This window comes from Serpula lacrymans (assembly GCF_000218685.1).
Source record: "Serpula lacrymans var. lacrymans S7.9 unplaced genomic scaffold SERLAscaffold_12, whole genome shotgun sequence".
NCBI classification, from domain to species: domain Eukaryota; kingdom Fungi; phylum Basidiomycota; class Agaricomycetes; order Boletales; family Serpulaceae; genus Serpula; species Serpula lacrymans.
Window position 1 is genome coordinate 798,226 of NW_006763301.1, and position 15,412 is coordinate 813,637.

The 15,412-nt window shown below is 47.7% G+C and overlaps 7 protein-coding genes across 7 annotated transcripts; 5 read left to right on the forward strand and 2 right to left on the reverse strand.

The window, feature by feature from the left end:
* Positions 1-726: 726 nt before the first annotated feature.
* On the forward strand, positions 727-3,547 carry SERLADRAFT_417548 (glycoside hydrolase family 6 protein; the record flags this gene model as incomplete). The annotated part of the gene is made up of 9 exons (XM_007322069.1): positions 727-895; positions 952-1,018; positions 1,070-1,196; positions 1,255-1,588; positions 1,649-1,755; positions 1,810-1,984; positions 2,035-2,123; positions 2,175-2,426; positions 2,485-3,547. 9 exons carry the CDS (start codon positions 796-798, stop codon positions 2,572-2,574), a joined length of 1,341 nt encoding a protein of 446 aa, XP_007322131.1.
* Positions 3,548-3,652: 105 nt separating this feature from the next.
* Positions 3,653-5,885, forward strand: SERLADRAFT_476019 (uncharacterized protein; the record flags this gene model as incomplete). The annotated part of the gene is made up of 9 exons (XM_007322070.1): positions 3,653-3,906; positions 3,964-4,046; positions 4,098-4,229; positions 4,284-4,421; positions 4,480-4,968; positions 5,172-5,333; positions 5,383-5,455; positions 5,503-5,626; positions 5,677-5,885. 9 exons carry the CDS (start codon positions 3,738-3,740, stop codon positions 5,738-5,740), a joined length of 1,434 nt encoding a protein of 477 aa, XP_007322132.1.
* Positions 5,886-6,023: 138 nt separating this feature from the next.
* On the forward strand, positions 6,024-7,595 carry SERLADRAFT_441550 (uncharacterized protein; the record flags this gene model as incomplete). The annotated part of the gene is made up of 8 exons (XM_007322071.1): positions 6,024-6,048; positions 6,112-6,281; positions 6,337-6,389; positions 6,446-6,520; positions 6,587-6,659; positions 6,873-6,946; positions 7,039-7,141; positions 7,194-7,595. 8 exons carry the CDS (start codon positions 6,024-6,026, stop codon positions 7,593-7,595), a joined length of 975 nt encoding a protein of 324 aa, XP_007322133.1.
* Positions 7,596-8,134: 539 nt separating this feature from the next.
* Positions 8,135-10,259, reverse strand: SERLADRAFT_452314 (uncharacterized protein; the record flags this gene model as incomplete). Its single annotated transcript, XM_007322072.1, has 9 exons — positions 8,135-8,481; positions 8,538-8,606; positions 8,665-8,785; positions 8,842-8,918; positions 8,981-9,177; positions 9,237-9,521; positions 9,570-9,669; positions 9,729-10,012; positions 10,069-10,259. 9 exons carry the CDS (start codon positions 10,257-10,259, stop codon positions 8,204-8,206), a joined length of 1,602 nt encoding a protein of 533 aa, XP_007322134.1.
* A 117-nt stretch (positions 10,260-10,376) lies between these two features.
* On the forward strand, positions 10,377-12,441 carry SERLADRAFT_398624 (uncharacterized protein; the record flags this gene model as incomplete). The annotated part of the gene is made up of 8 exons (XM_007322073.1): positions 10,377-10,535; positions 10,588-10,698; positions 10,776-10,857; positions 10,920-10,983; positions 11,037-11,104; positions 11,156-11,348; positions 11,403-11,814; positions 11,870-12,441. The coding sequence occupies 8 exons, from the start codon at positions 10,491-10,493 to the stop codon at positions 12,302-12,304; spliced, it is 1,410 nt and encodes a 469-aa protein (XP_007322135.1).
* A 606-nt stretch (positions 12,442-13,047) lies between these two features.
* SERLADRAFT_476032 (uncharacterized protein) lies at positions 13,048-13,834 on the reverse strand (the record flags this gene model as incomplete). Its single annotated transcript, XM_007322074.1, has 2 exons — positions 13,048-13,776; positions 13,802-13,834. One exon carries the CDS (start codon positions 13,491-13,493, stop codon positions 13,236-13,238), a length of 258 nt encoding a protein of 85 aa, XP_007322136.1.
* Positions 13,835-13,992: 158 nt separating this feature from the next.
* On the forward strand, positions 13,993-15,412 carry SERLADRAFT_476036 (uncharacterized protein; the record flags this gene model as incomplete). Its single annotated transcript, XM_007322075.1, has 1 exon — positions 13,993-15,412. The coding sequence occupies one exon, from the start codon at positions 14,195-14,197 to the stop codon at positions 15,269-15,271; it is 1,077 nt and encodes a 358-aa protein (XP_007322137.1).

The following is a 15,412-nucleotide window of genomic DNA, read 5'->3' on the forward strand; positions in this document are numbered from 1 at the left end:
GCTATGTTGTTTCTTTTAAGCTCATTCAAGGCTCGGAGAAGGACGTGATACTCTTTCACAACTCCGGGCCGCCATATAGCCCTGACTTATGGATGATGAGCACAGCACATGGGGAAAACTTACTCAAAGGTCCGCATATCTCTTCCTCATGGTCTTTACAGTAGCGTGTGGGTAGCGTGGTGTACATCTCTTGGTTTCGACAAGGCACGTGTTTAGCATACCACGTGGAGTCTTACGGTGGTTGTAGTCCTGCTATGGAGTGGTCGAGAAAGCCGTTATTTGCTCGATATATTCAATGATAGTGTGTAGTAAGTCAAATCACATTGATTAGCTATTTCTAACAAAGCAGTTCAAGCAGCATATGAATGCTCGTAACTTCAATTTATTCTACGCTGAGGTTCAAGATATCCTAAAGCCAATGTTAGTTGGCTTGCTGAGGACTTGATTTGCCTGCCCACTTTGATCCTATGCCTGTGCAAAAATCTTCACCGACGTTCAACCGCCTCAGCCGAATCATGGACTATGAGAAGAAGGTCCGCCCATTCCCCTCACATTCGCCAATGCATTCTATTTCACCCTGCTCGGATGAATTCATTGGTCCCATGATGCTCTCAGCAGTAACGCCCCTGAAGGATTGTTCACCGATATGTTTCCGCTGCTGTCGTTCGGTACATTGCCGGATAACGATAGCAATGTCCTTCGGGGAACCCTATTCGCGACGCTCAAGGGCGGTATATAATGATGTCTTTGGGATGAAGCCAGCTGGACCCACGACAACCCCCTTATTTCCTAGAGATGTTCCGATTCACTGCAATTCTTGCGATAGTTTCCCTCGTTCCATCCATAGTGACTGCCCAGGCTTCACTTTATGGCCAGTGTGGAGGCGTCGGTTGGAGTACGTGTTCTGTGATAGAAATCCCTGTCAATGCTGACGCGGGCCATTGTCTAAAGCTGGTGCTACAACCTGTGATTCAGGGTCTAGTTGTCAAGAAATAAACTCGTACTACTCCCAGTGTTTGTACGTGCATAACTCCAGCATGTCATATATACCTTAACATATCGTGTTCAGACCAGGGTCCACAACTGTCCCCACAACACCAACAACCCAGCCTGCTTCGGCTAGTGGTACGACAACTTCATCGGCTCCAACTTCGACCGCTACTGGTGCTGCGGGTAATCCGTTTACGGGCTATGAGGTCTATTCTTGATTACTCATCCCCTGCAAAAGCTGACGTCAAGTGACTTTATTCAAAGATTTATCTTAGCCCCTATTACGTTGCTGAGGTGCAAGCTGCAGTCGCCAACATCACTGACTCTGCACTCCAAGCGAAGGCTTCAAAGGTTGCTAATATACCAAACTTTACGTGGCTAGACGAAGTTGCGAAGGTACCGACCCTCGGCACATATCTTGCGGACGCCGACGCTCTTGCGAAAAGCTCAGGAAACGAGCAGCTTTTGCAAATTGTTGTATACGATTTACCTGATCGTGACTGCGCTGCAGCAGCGTCTAATGGAGAATTCTCCATTGCTAATAACGGCCAGGCAAACTATTTCAATTACATTGATCAGATCGTTGCGCAGATTCAGAGTACGTATCTTCATGTCATGTATATGGTTTACTCCAAACTCATTTATTCATCGAATGCAGAGTATCCGGGTGTACGCGTAGTCGCAATCATTGAGCCCGACTCCATGGCCAACCTGGTGACAAACCTGAGCGTTGCCAAGTGTGCAAATGCTGCGTCCACTTACAAGGCACGGATTTTCGCACGTTGCTCATCTTTCCCTTGCTAATTTCCATTCTTGCAGGCCTGCGTTCAATACGCCCTCGAACAGCTGGCTACTGTTGGTGTATACATGTATCTTGATGCTGGTCACGCTGGATGGTTGGGCTGGCCCGCTAACCTGTCCCCCGCCGCTCAGTTGTTTGCTCAGACCTACCAGGCTGCTGGATCATCCCCTTTCTTCCGTGGTCTTGCAACAAGTAGGTTGCGATGACACGGATTTGAGATAAAATCGTTTACATTATGACAGATGTTGCCAACTATAATGCCTTGACGACAACCTCACCAGACCCCATCACTCAGGGTGACGCAAACTACGACGAGTTGCTGTATATTCAAGTAAGTGCTACAGCATAGCTTCTAGGGTCTATGTTGACGGGTCCATCACAGGCATTATCTCCGCTTTTGATCGAGCAGGGCTTCCCCGCACAGTTTATTGTTGACCAAGGTCGTTCCGGCGTACAGAACATCCGCAGCGCATGGGGTGATTGGTGCAATGTCAAGGGTGCTGGATTCGGAACGCAACCTACTACAAACACGGGCTCCAGTCTTATTGATGCTATTGCCTGGATCAAACCTGGCGGCGAGTGTGATGGAACTAGTGACAGTTCATCGCTTCGTTACGATCCTCATTGCTCTTTGGTGAGTACAGGGCCACCTGCTTAATAGGTCGGTGAAGTCTGATTGGTGGCTTCCTCAGTCCGACGCGCTCCAACCTGCACCAGAGGCGGGTACTTGGTTCCAGACATATTTCGAGCAGCTCGTATCCAATGCCAATCCGGCGTTATGATCGTATCATTCGATATTCACGGATCAGACCTTGGATCAAGTTATCATAAAACTCGCGGGTTTCCGTCCATGAATTCCAAATTTTACCTAGCTTATCTTTTGCATTGCCAATGAGGTATTGCTGTATTGTTCCTGTACACTAGAGAATGATACCATCCGCGTATCCCAGTCTGCAAATTGTATTACAAATCCAGTTCGTGGGGGGTAACAATATTAAATTTCTTTGCAAAATCGATAGAGCTGCTCTCAGCTGTTGCCAGTAAACACTATATTAACTTTTCGTCTCTTCCCACAGAGCATATCTGGAGATGACACTCAAGGGGAACGGAAGAGGCCGTGACTGGTTCGTGGTCCCTGTATCAGACAAGTCGGTATAAACACAAGAGCGATTCGGAACGGAAGCCACGCCTTCCTTCCGGTGTGGCATGGTCAATACGAGTGTGTGGATTATGAGCACAGCCAGAACTGATTCAGGAATGAAAGAATGCCCACGGGAATTGGAGACCAGGAGACAGGCCTTTGAGTACCTGTTCGTGCCCACCATAACCACAAGATTGATGATGAGATCTCAATTCTATCGAACTGCGTCCAGCTGATTGATCTAAGCCGGAGATGTGAGGCATGGATAAGTCGTCCGGGGAGACAAACATGAGCTTGGACGTGGTTGGAGACACCCTGTGTGCGGATATTGCTGGCGTAGCCCATATAGCTTTCTGGTTACAGCCCAAGCCCCTGGTGGAGAATCGCTTTCAATTGAGTCGAGTTGATGCTCTTCAAAGCAAGTTGTAACCACATATGCATTGGTAAAAGAATTTAATACGAAAATGCGATTGCCAAGTGCTAATGAGACACTCACCATTTCCGTTCCCATGAAATGCGGCCTAAATACACCAATATGTGAGAAAGGGTGCGGAGCTCAGTGGTATTGACTGTGCAAGGCTGCAAGTGTACTCCAGCGCCAGTAAGTTGCCACTGAGTCAATGAATAGGCTCCATGGAGGGATATCTCGGAATAACCCGGCAGTCCGCATTCCCACGCCAGTCGGCCGTCATGCTTCGTAATTCACGTCCGCTTGCCCCGAATTACTTTTACGATTCTGTCCTTTACCTCCACTCTTAGGTTCACCGCTATCTGATAGCTGGCTTTGGTACCATCCTCGAAGAAATGTTTTCAAGAATATCCCGCAGTGCTACACAAGCAACAGTCAGAAACACCGTCAAGAGAACTGCAGTATCTGCTCGCAGAACCTTCGTTCAGCCTTCAGGTGCAGATAGGGCTAGTATCGTAGACGTCCCTTCTTCATACGATGATGGTCACTTTGCACCAAGCCCAGGTGCGCATGTGTTTACTACTTGTTAGTCACTCTAGATGAAACTGTCATGCCCTTTAGACATGCTTGGATTCAAGTTGGAGGTACCAAATCGTGAGAATACGTTGACGCAAAAGACTCGTCCCATCTACCTGGACATGCAGGTGGGTTTCTCTCTACCTTGTATAGACGCCCCTTAACAAAGGTTATCCTAGGCCACTACGCCTGTGGACCCTCGAGTTCTTGATGCAATGCTACCATACCTTACCGATCAGTACGGTAACCCTCATAGCAGGACTCACGCTTATGGCTGGGAGGCTGAGAAAGCCGTTGAGGATGCTCGACAGGTTGATAATCTATTTATCCTATCGTAAAGGCTTCTCTAATCTGTTCATTATTAGCATGTGGCTGATCTCATCGGTGCTGAACCAAAGGACATTGTCTTCACTTCTGGAGCTACTGAAACCAATAACATGGCTATCAAAGGAGTTGCGCGATTTCACAAGGACAGGAAAAAGCATGTCATAACTACCCAAACGGTAAGTTACATTGCACCTCTTCAACTCTAATATCTTAAATTTGGCTCCCTTTATACAGGAGCACAAATGTGTCCTAGATTCGTGCCGAAAGCTGGGTGAGGAAGGTTTCGACGTCACTTACCTTCCCGTAGAGCAGAATGGCATAATAAGCCTTGATGCTCTGGAGGCCGCTATTCGACCGGATACCTCACTGGTTTCCATCATGACGGTGAACAACGAGACCGGCGTCATTCAGCCCATGAAGGAAATCGGTGAAATAATACGCAAACACCGTGGAGTCTATTTTCATACCGATGCTGCGCAGGCGGTTGGAAAAATCCCAGTAGACGTCAACGAAACGAACGTTGACCTGATGAGTATTTCGGGACACAAGCTGTACGGCCCTAAGGGTGTGGGTGCAGCCTATGTGCGCCGGAGACCAAGAGTCCGATTGGAACCTATCTTGAGCGGTGGAGGTCAAGAGCGTGGTTTGCGAAGTGGGACTTTGCCTACGGCTCTTATAGTTGGTATCGGCGAGGCTGCGCGGTTGGCTAAGCAAGAGATGGCGGTGAGTAAACTTCCCTTGCCTTTCGCATGACGATATTTGCACTTGTGCTCCTAAGAGCCCGAACTAAGTGGCTTTTGTACTGCTGAACCTATGGTTTAGAAGTCGCCAGCTTAGTTATGACAATTGTGCAGGGGTACTGATTTTGTTTTGTTTTGTTTTGATTCTTTTGAGCTGTTCTGCAGATACTGATCCCCCCTCCACAGAGAGATCATGCTCGAATCAAGCAGCTCTCAGAACGCCTTATACAAAATATCAACTCCCAAGTTGAACATGTTGTCCGGAATGGAGATATTAGTGGTTATCCTGGCTGTGTCAATTTGAGCTTTGCGTACGTGGAAGGTGAAAGTTTGTTGATGGCTTTGAAGGTGAATATGTGCGGACACTTGAAAGTTTTCGGAGCTCATATTTTCACAGGACATTGCACTATCGTCTGGTAGTGCGTGCACATCCGCATCCTTGGAGCCTTCATATGTCCTTCGTGCTTTGGGTAAGCCATTGCTTTGTCATTTCCAGCTCGCGCTAACACGAGTTTAGGTGCTGCTGAGGACATGGCTCATTCGTCCTTACGTTTCGGAATTGGCCGTTTCACCACAGAGGCGGAAATTGATTTTGTCGTGAATCACATTGTACGCGTTGTAACCAGGCTCCGTGAAATGAGGTATGATTTTTTCGTTCTGTCCGCTGCCATGCATGCTAACTTGAATGAAGCCCGCTATGGGAGATGGTGCAGGAGGGAATTGACATCAATTCGATTAATTGGTCGCAGCATTAATACATACGAGGGCGTGTGATTTTGTTTTGTCTGCTATCTGCCAAAAGCATTACTATATTATAAGGGCTTTTTTTTTACATGTATGCTCTCTGTTCCTTTGCCCTTCTATGTAACAATATATTGCTGGAGGCACTGGTGGAGACACATAGAGTTCGATGTCGCATAGTGAATAGCCACATTGGCGTACGTAAGCGAGTGCACGGGCCATGGCCTTGGATGGAGTATTGTTCGAAATTCGAACTCAGATACAATTTACATCTTTCTCTCTCTTACTTCAACCACCATGGCCAGACGTCTTTACCTCGGCAGTAAGGCTATTTCTTTTGCCAATAGCATCGTTTCTTGCTTACAGGAGGGTCGTTGATATGTAGGACTTCCTCCTGATGCTCGTTCTGATGATGTAGCAAAATTCTTCGACGGCTATGGTCGCATTGTTGATTGTCGCGTCATGACTGGTTCGTCCGACAAACGGCGCTCAGCAAACCCCGGGCTCACAGCACCTTCCTCAGGCTTTGGCTTCGTCGAATTTGAAAACTCAAAGGTGGATCTCATCCAAGCCCTTTTATTTTATGTAGCAAATGCCCAACAATTTACAGGATGCTGAGGATGCAGTGCACCATTTCAATGGAAAACCGTTCATGGGCGTCAAGTATGTTTCAATATTTGCATGTCTATCTGAGGCACTTACGTAATTTTATTGTGTAGCATTGTTGTTGAATTTGCCAAGGAGAGCCGCCCACGACGAGATGTGTATGAGGGAGGAGGAGAGCGAGGATTTGGGTATAGCTCATGATCTCAGGACATATCCTTCTCACTGCCGCTGATACTTGTGTCATCTTTGTTTAGTTCTGCACGCTCACGAAGGCCTCCTGGTATCCGTCTGATTGTATCTGGGATTTCTCGCGACACAAGCTGGCAGGTATGGAATTTTCCGGTCCGGTCCTACCTTTTCACCTGGTTTCTGCATTTACGATACCATACGGGTTCACCTCCGATCATAATTGGCTGGGTTTAGAATTTGGGCTATCATCGGACAACGGGCGGTCGTTGATTACTTTCCTTCGTGTGGACCCGTGCTTCCGATATAACTCTCATTGGATGGTCCTGATGCTTTTCGCCCCTTCGCTCTTAGGATTTGAAAGATTTCGGTCGTGAAGCTGGAAGTGTTTCATTTGCAGACATCGACCGTGATTTCCCCGGCCAAGGGTAAGTAGTATCTCAAGACCCATGTTCCAGCTCTTGGCAGCAACTTTCGTTATTCATCTATTGACATATTTCTAACCTCAATTCAAACGCAGGATCCTAGAATACCTATCCCGTGATGATGCTGATCGCGCTGTCAAGGATCTGGACGGTAAGGACCTTCGTGGTAGGCCTGTCCGGGTCGCTCTAGATGATTCTGTACGTTTCATTACGACTTCAGTTCATGTCCTTCCTGACTGACGTGTTGTAGCGTGGAGGTGTCGATAATTACAGACGCGATGATCGTCGTGATGAGCGACCTCGCGAGGATCGGTATAGAGACGACCGTTATCACAGAGAAGACCGCTCGGGTTACCGCCGTGACCGCTCGAGATCGCCTCCACGTCGTGCTGAATTTGAAGATCGTCGCCCCAGGTCTCCCCCTCCCAGCAGGAGGGATCATGAGGAAAGAAGGCCTGCAGGGTACGATGATTACCGGCGGGGAGGCTATGATGATGACCGTAAAGGGCCTGATTATTATTATGACCGTCGCAGGGATGATGTGGACAGACGCCGAGACGACCGTAGTCGGCGCGAAGAAAAAGACGAGCGATACGAAGAAAGAGCCGTTAGACACACGAACGGAAACGGAGATGCTGGGTGGAGTCGCTGATTGGGGATAGGTTTCTGGACGGTGGGCGGGTAAAAGGCGTCCGTATATGGGTTTTCCTCGTTCTTTTGTGGGCTTGGCTTCCTCGATGGTTGACGTGTATTGGAACGCAAGAAGTGTACTTGTCTAAGGGTCAATGCCCGTTGGTCCCATTACCGAGCGATTAGGATACTAGGGATCGTTTCTCCTTCCATCCGTCAGGCTGTTGGCGTGGTACTTGGACCTTTGGACCTTCGTAACAAAAGCTTAGCAGAATCATCACCTCCCAAACTGAGTGTGAACTGGTCCATGCAGACTTCAATTATGGAAGTATTATACTGTGGTGGACACTGTCTGGATCATTCACGAACGACAGCGGGGTGTTTCCGTGTGGGCGTCTGAGTTTATCCTTCAAATTGTGCTTTCTTGGTATCGTCCCACCCAACCTATTTTTGCAAACGAGGTGGCCATAATAAGCGCTCCTGGTCTCCCGAATCGCGAAGGAGCCTAACTCGAAATGATATAATGGTTCTCCTCTCGTCCCGCCCTCGGTATGGTGAGTCGATGTTATTTGTTTTATAGTTAACATGCGGCGTTGAAATTTGAGTGCTATGATATTTTGTTGTACATGGTTATTTACGTAATTGAATGTTTACGAATATATTTGATGCATTTTCTATACCCCACCAGGCAAGGTCCTGGTCATCGTTTTCATTCAATGCTACAAACTTGTCGTCAGGCATCTTCAACCACAGTGAGATCTTTGCATTTCTTGTCGCTTTAAAAGATTTGGCCAATTTGAGGCGGAAGGTGCGAATGGTCATTGTCGATAAAACGCGTAAATCAATTGGAGGCGCTTCTTCATCGGTGACGTTCTCAGGGTCGCCCGAACACTGGTAGACATGGACGTCTGATTGAGCCTTGTCACCATGAGGTTCCAATCAAAGAAGGAACTTCATGACGCACGGATCAAAAGGTTACTCAGTTTATCTTCATGACTTTTCTTGGATGCTACATCAGCTGGTTTACCATGTTCTATTAAAACAGATACCAGTCAGACCCTGCGTTCCCACTCAAGTATAACACAACCTACTTGCGCATAATGCTTTCCATTGAGGGTGCTCATTGTACTTTTCTTCCTGGCAACCGCGCACTGTTTTTGCGATGTATGAAAGATAAAACAATTCGCAGTCGGTTCGCTCTTTTGGCGATATCTGAATTCGATCATCAATCAGCCTCTGGTTGCACAGTATTTACTCAGATCACATACGGCAGCTGAGTCGAGCATCAGTAAAGACGGTATTTGAGCAATGACGAACTGTCTGGCGTGACGTCCCATCTCCAGATCTGAAATCCCGTGAGTAGATGTTCACCATCCCGCCTATATGAACTACATGAGAATATGGTACCTTTCAACAACGGATTACCAGTGATGCTCAATGTTTCAAGATTGGGACACCAGTCATACAAGCGATCAAAAGCAAGCCACTGGTGAAGCTGATTAAAGGACAAGGCTAGGTGCTTGATCCTGTGCAAGGGCGATAGTTGATTGTCGAGCGCCGCTATATCCATGATTCGGTTAGAGGCCAAGATCAAGCGCTCGAGACTGTCTCGTGGCAATGATAATCCAAGAGGATAAATTAAAGCGACACGGTGAAGACTTACCTGGTATAAGGCCCGAGGGCATGACATAGATGAGACCAATCTACCAGTTCATTGCTATCAAAATTGATGACCTCAAGCCCTGCGTGCACAGCAGGCAAGGACTGCCTAGATGACAGATGACTCAATGTGTTGTATCCCATTTCAACAATTCGTAATTTGGGCATGAAAGCGATGACAGATGTCAGCTCTTCCCAGGTCATCATGGTGCCATTTAGTTGTAACTCAGTCAACTTGAGAAAGTTCGAAGGGTTCAAGCAATTTTTCAGAGGAGTGAAACGATTTCGGCTGGCCCCAATGTAAGCATATGACGGAACCTATAACATTGGGGCATACTTCAAAGCCAATCTCTCCAGCAAAGGCAGTTCAGATGCGATCAGAGATACCATGTCCCACGTTGGCAGTAGGCTGGCAGATAAATCCAGGCCGCGCACATCTTCATCAGGTCAATCTGTATATAGGTTGCAAGCCCCAATTGATCTAAAGAAAGCTCACTTGGACAGGTTTTATTGATTTCACCTTCCGGATCGGAAAATGCAACCTTTTCTGAATCAAGGCTTACTTCGCGTAGACGAGACAGGTTTGCAAATTTGGTCCTGATCTTGTCTAAACCAACAGCCTCCACCTCGATCGCACCGTTGGATGAGCCCAAAGTTATTTTTTCGTGAGAGGATGGACCGTGAGCGATCTCGATGTACTTTGTTGTCAAAGCACGCAAAAAGGAGTATCCATAGCAAACTGAGGAGGATGGACGGATGAAAGACCCTGCATTTTTTACGCTTGGGGATATTCAGCATATGGCGACAGAGGCAGAATTGTCACGGGGATTTCCTACCGACAGGAGAAGTATTGCTTGCCATCCTTGACGCCATCATGTCTGCCCCGACACGGATCATCCCAGTCGACACCCAACCAGAGCCCTTGTGTACCGTCGACATGTCCAACGTATTTGATGGTTCCAATATGAGCAGATGAAAGGCATATTCTTGTATCCTTGGACGGCAAAAGCGATGATGGTGAATCCATGGCAAGGTGCTCGGTGGGTGGTGGTTATCGCTTGGTGGTCGGGGCCAATAGCAAACCCTAACCATAGTCACATGTATTATTATATTCGACGGCAACCCGCCTTTCCAGCTGGACATTGGAGACCCGAGCGTGGAAGGATCACTGCTCCTTACTATGTTCTCTACTACCATAGCGAGAATGTCCTGTAGCCGAGCTTCAGCTGTCACCAGGACCAGTGCTATTGCTAGACACATGTCCACCACGGCCCCCACTGCGGAACAAGCCTCACTTTCTCAGGTGGGTAGACGGTGCCCAGTACAACTTGTGGTCTTTACTCACCATAACCTAGGCGGTATACTTCGAGTCTGACGCAGCAACTAGAACATATGTACTCAACCGCCCCAAAAAATTAAATGCTCTCAACGAGGAAATGTTGAACACCCTGCGACCGCAGATAGAGGTAACGTGTCTTTGTAAAACTGCGACTACAATTTTTGCTTATTTGTTTATGTCATCATATATGATCAATGAACGCAGGAGTGGACCAAATCCGATCTTTGCAAAGTGATCGTGGGTACCGGATTGGGTCGAGCATTTTGCGCTGGAGGAGACGTCGCAAGTGAGTCGCCATCTTCTTCTTCCTTTCCTTTTTTCCCACTTATTCATTATAATTTCGCAAAGATGTCTTACAAGACTCTTTGCATAATGATACTCGCAGCAAAGCAATTGATTTCTTCAAACGGGAGTGAGTATCTCCTTTCGTGCCGAGGTACCAACTTATTCCCTTTACTTTCACAGATTCGAGATGGATTACATCCTTTCCGCAATGCCTAAACCTTATGTGGCTGTGATGGATGGCATTACAAGTGATTTGGTTCCTTTCTTTATCGCGTGTACCTGTAACTAACAGTATGTAGTGGGTGGAGGTGTGGGCCTTTCCATAAGTGCCCCTTTCAGAGTGGCTACGGAAAAAACGGTGTTTGCGATGCCTGAGACGAAAATTGGTTATTGCCCAGATGTCGGAGCTAGCTTCTTCCTATCAAGGATGGACGGTGAGGTCGGCACATATCTCGCGTTGACTGCGGAGACTTTGACTGGCAGAGAAGTTTTGTGAGTGAGAAATATGACTGTCTCGGTTCTGGCACTCATGGTTTTATCTACCAGCGAACATGGCTTCGCTACCCATTTCATTTCGTCGAGGGCTGTACCAAATCTTCTATCGCGACTTTCTGATTTAGAGAACGCGGCATTTGGAATTATAGACAGAACAATAGAGGAGTTACACGCCGAACGTCAGGCGGACGAGTCACCCACTAGACTGACAGGACCCACTAGGAAGGCCCTTGATACAGCTTTTCGACATGATTCCGTCGAGTTGATATTACAGGATTTGCAAGGATTTACTACTCCTGACTCTGACCCTGCTGTCCGTAAGTGGGCGGAACAGACATTAGAAACTCTTCACTTGCGCAGCCCAACCAGCCTGAAAGTAGCTCTATCTGCCGTTCGTCGAGGACGAAACATGAATCTGCTTGAGGTTTTACAGATGGAGTTGGGAATAGCTACCGCATTTTGCGTGAGTTGAGCTACATTGATGTGATCGCTTCCGTTAACCAGCCATATCTCGATAGAGCGGTGCGAGTCCTGACTTCCAAACAGGCATCAGTGCTGTCCTTATCGACAAAATACAAGGCAGACCCGCTTGGTGTCCAAGCACGGTTGCTGAGGTTTCACCCGAGCTTGTGGATAGGTTCTTCTCAGCAGACTCTGTCTATCACTCTGCCACACCCAGATTGTCGCCGCCGGATATGTTATACAAGGACAAACGAGATCCCATGCGATATGCACTCCCAACGGAGGCCGAGATTGGCCATGTCGTGCAAATGCTTACACAATCCAACAACAACAGTGCCATAGCCCTTTCTGTACTGCTTTCTAAATTTGATGATCTTCGTCCAGGCAAGCATGGTATCAAAGAAAAGGTGCTGGAGGTGGTGCAGCGCAGATGTGACTTGACTAATCGGGAAGGTATTACTTCGGTCCTGTGGCAGCGACGAGAGACTTAAGACTTGATGTTGAGCGTATATCCAAGTAGTTTAATGGTTATGCACATTTTTACGCAATCTCGAATTATCCGAACATTGTACTTGGCTATGCATCGAAATAAATTGTGGTTACCGCCGGTACGCCCGCGCCCATTTATTGAATATCACGCTTCGTAGCATCGCGACTTTGACATGAAACTGCACTGGTCCAAAGCACTTGGACATGCTCTGTTGCACAGAGTTGGTCATCAATTACTGCCCGGCGCCGATAAAATTACGGGCCCATCTTCTCGCCCAAAGGTGACTAGTATTCTAGATTTGTGGCCGTTGACTCGGATGGTCTGCGAGCACGGCTCCGTGTCCATTTGCTGTAGGTGCCGCCGCACCATCGAACATCCTGATGAGTCGTCGAAGGCGCTCACATGGCTCCGAATTGCTGCAATCAAAAATGATGCGGTTTATTTTTGTATTCTGCTCAGGGGGCTGTGTCTGTCGACAGCTGTCAAGAAATGTGACTTGAAGTAATTATACGCATACCTTTCAACAAAGTCCCAGCCATCCACACAGGAAGCTACTAACGAGTCACAATGAGTATTGAATAGTATCCGGAGACAAGCAGCCCTGGCCCTGGAGGCAATCACAAACATCCATCACTGTCCCGCCCCCACCATTTCATACAGACACAGACAGGGCATGGTAAATACGATGGGAATGATTATTGTGTTATTGTATCATTGTGTCATTGTGTCAACCTACTATGTACATTCCAGAGGAAAGTAAGAATTCAACTGAAGCACAAGATAAAAGCACCGTCAGGAAAGATAGTAACAGATGGATTGGCAAACTAATTATGCCGACAACAATCAGCCAAGTTTCCTCTCCGTTGTTAGAGCTTCTAGAATCAGATGACATAGTTGAATAGTTGAACTCGAGTAATCGTAGTAGAAGAATCTCAGTTGATCAGATCTGGGCCGCGAAAATCTGCCTTGCCGAAACCAGTTCTGGGTGCTAGACGCCCCGATCCCTCGTTTCCAAATGCGAGTGAATGTGATCGTTGCACCTTTCTGTACCGCATTATATCTAGATACGGGTAGAAATAAAAGTTACGGAAGAGTGGTATTCGGAGTGCCTGAGAATCGACTCGGTTCAACACCAGTGCAGGCCAATCCAGTAGCTCGTTTGGAAGACCCGAGTCATCAATCCCAAGCATCACAATCAACTGTAAGTTCTCAAACTGTGTGAAGCGACGGAGGAATACGATGTGATGAAAACGGAATCCAGCGGATTTCTGAACAATTGATTATGCCGTGTAAGGAGCATGACAGCCGCGCAAATTCGTGCAAAGGCTGCAACTTCCTGATTTGATGTACACAGTCCCGTGAACACGGTCCCGTTGTATATAAATGAGACGTAGACAGTCATCAACTTTCATACTTACTGTATAGACACAGTCCAACTCACCTAATTTATCCACTTCGCTTTCCAACTTTCGCAATGTCATATAGTCTTGACCTTTTGAACTCCCCTCTCCATATTATAAACCACTTTATTTCTGCAGTAAATTCAGTACGGATCACACATAATTTCTGGGGGACGCAGGACGACCACCTATCTATTGAAGATTTCGACATTAGCAATAGCACGGGCTTTTTCCCCGAGCAACCACTCCCTCGCTTGCCCGAGGGATATAATATATGGGAAGATGCCCTGGACCGCGCAAAGGATGTGCTGGTCCTGGGAGAGAACATCTGTGATGAGGCGGAGGAGAAGCGAGCAGAAGGAGAAGAATGGAGAGCACGAATCCGATCTGTAAGTCCCACTCCAACGTTAGATAAGAAAACGACACCGTGCTCATGGCGATATGCGTATTATTTGATTTAGTTGCCTGTAATCAGCACGGATGTTCTCAACATGGACAAACAATTACTTCGTAGGGCGCACAAAGTGTTGGCATTCCTTGTCCATTTTTACGTTCATTCCATTCCACCCGCCAAATCTTCCGGCCCGACCATCGTTCCCCGTTCGTTAGCCATTCCTTTAGTGGAGGTGTCAAAGGTGCTAGGTATGGCCCCCGTACTCACGTATCTTGATACGGTGGTGTGGAATTGGGAGGTCATCGACCCCACACTCCCAGTCACCATCGACAATATGCGCTGGGTGGATTTATTTTCGGGCACAGAGGACGAGAGAAACTTTTTTTTTGCGGCTGCAAGGACGGAGATGAGAGGCATCGAAATAATCCAAATAATCAACGACTATCTGAGCCTCCCAGACGTCAATGACATAAATGCAGTATCTAAGGTCTCCAAGAACCTTAACCGCCTCACTGTAGCGATACGCGAGATCGACGAGATGGTTCAAGAGGTGCGCGAGATGGTGGACCCGAGGACTTTCTACTGGACCGTTCGCCCGTGGTTCAATGGAAGCCCTAGCGAAGAAGAAGGGGGCGAATGGATTTTTGAGGGCGTCCCAAACACCCGTTCATTTGACCTCAGCGGTCCATCAAACGGGCAGAGTAGCATGATACATGCACTCGACATTTTCCTCGCCGTTGATCACAAGCTGCAACAGCGCCGCTATCCGGCTCCATCCGAGTCCAACAAGCGTGCTGATCACGGATTTATGGATCGCATGAGACGCTACATGCCTGGCAGGCACCGAGAATATTTATCCCGCCTGGAAGCCAACCCTAGGCCACTCAGGGAGCTCGTGCAGAACACACCTGTTCTTCGTGAACCGTATAATGCAGCGGTGGCGGCATTGAAAAAACTCCGCGACCGACATATGCGTGTTGCATGCCTCTATGTGGTGACGATGTCGCGATCCACTGCCACTGGGAGTAAATGTCCTGTACTTGCCATGGCAGCACGGATGGAGAGAGAGGGGGCAAGAAAAGGACCTGCGAAGGGAACCGGAGGAAATGATTTATCTCTGCTCTTGAAGGCGGGACGAGATGCGACACAGCGCACCATGCTCAAAAGCAACTGAGACCACAGTCTCGCCGTACTTATATTCAATCCTTCGTAATTTCGACAATTTTTCTAGTGCCCGCCTTGATGGTGGTGCAATTCTTGAAGGCCGGTATCGGCAACGACCACATTAACCATTTCGTTTCGTGTAGCGTTAACT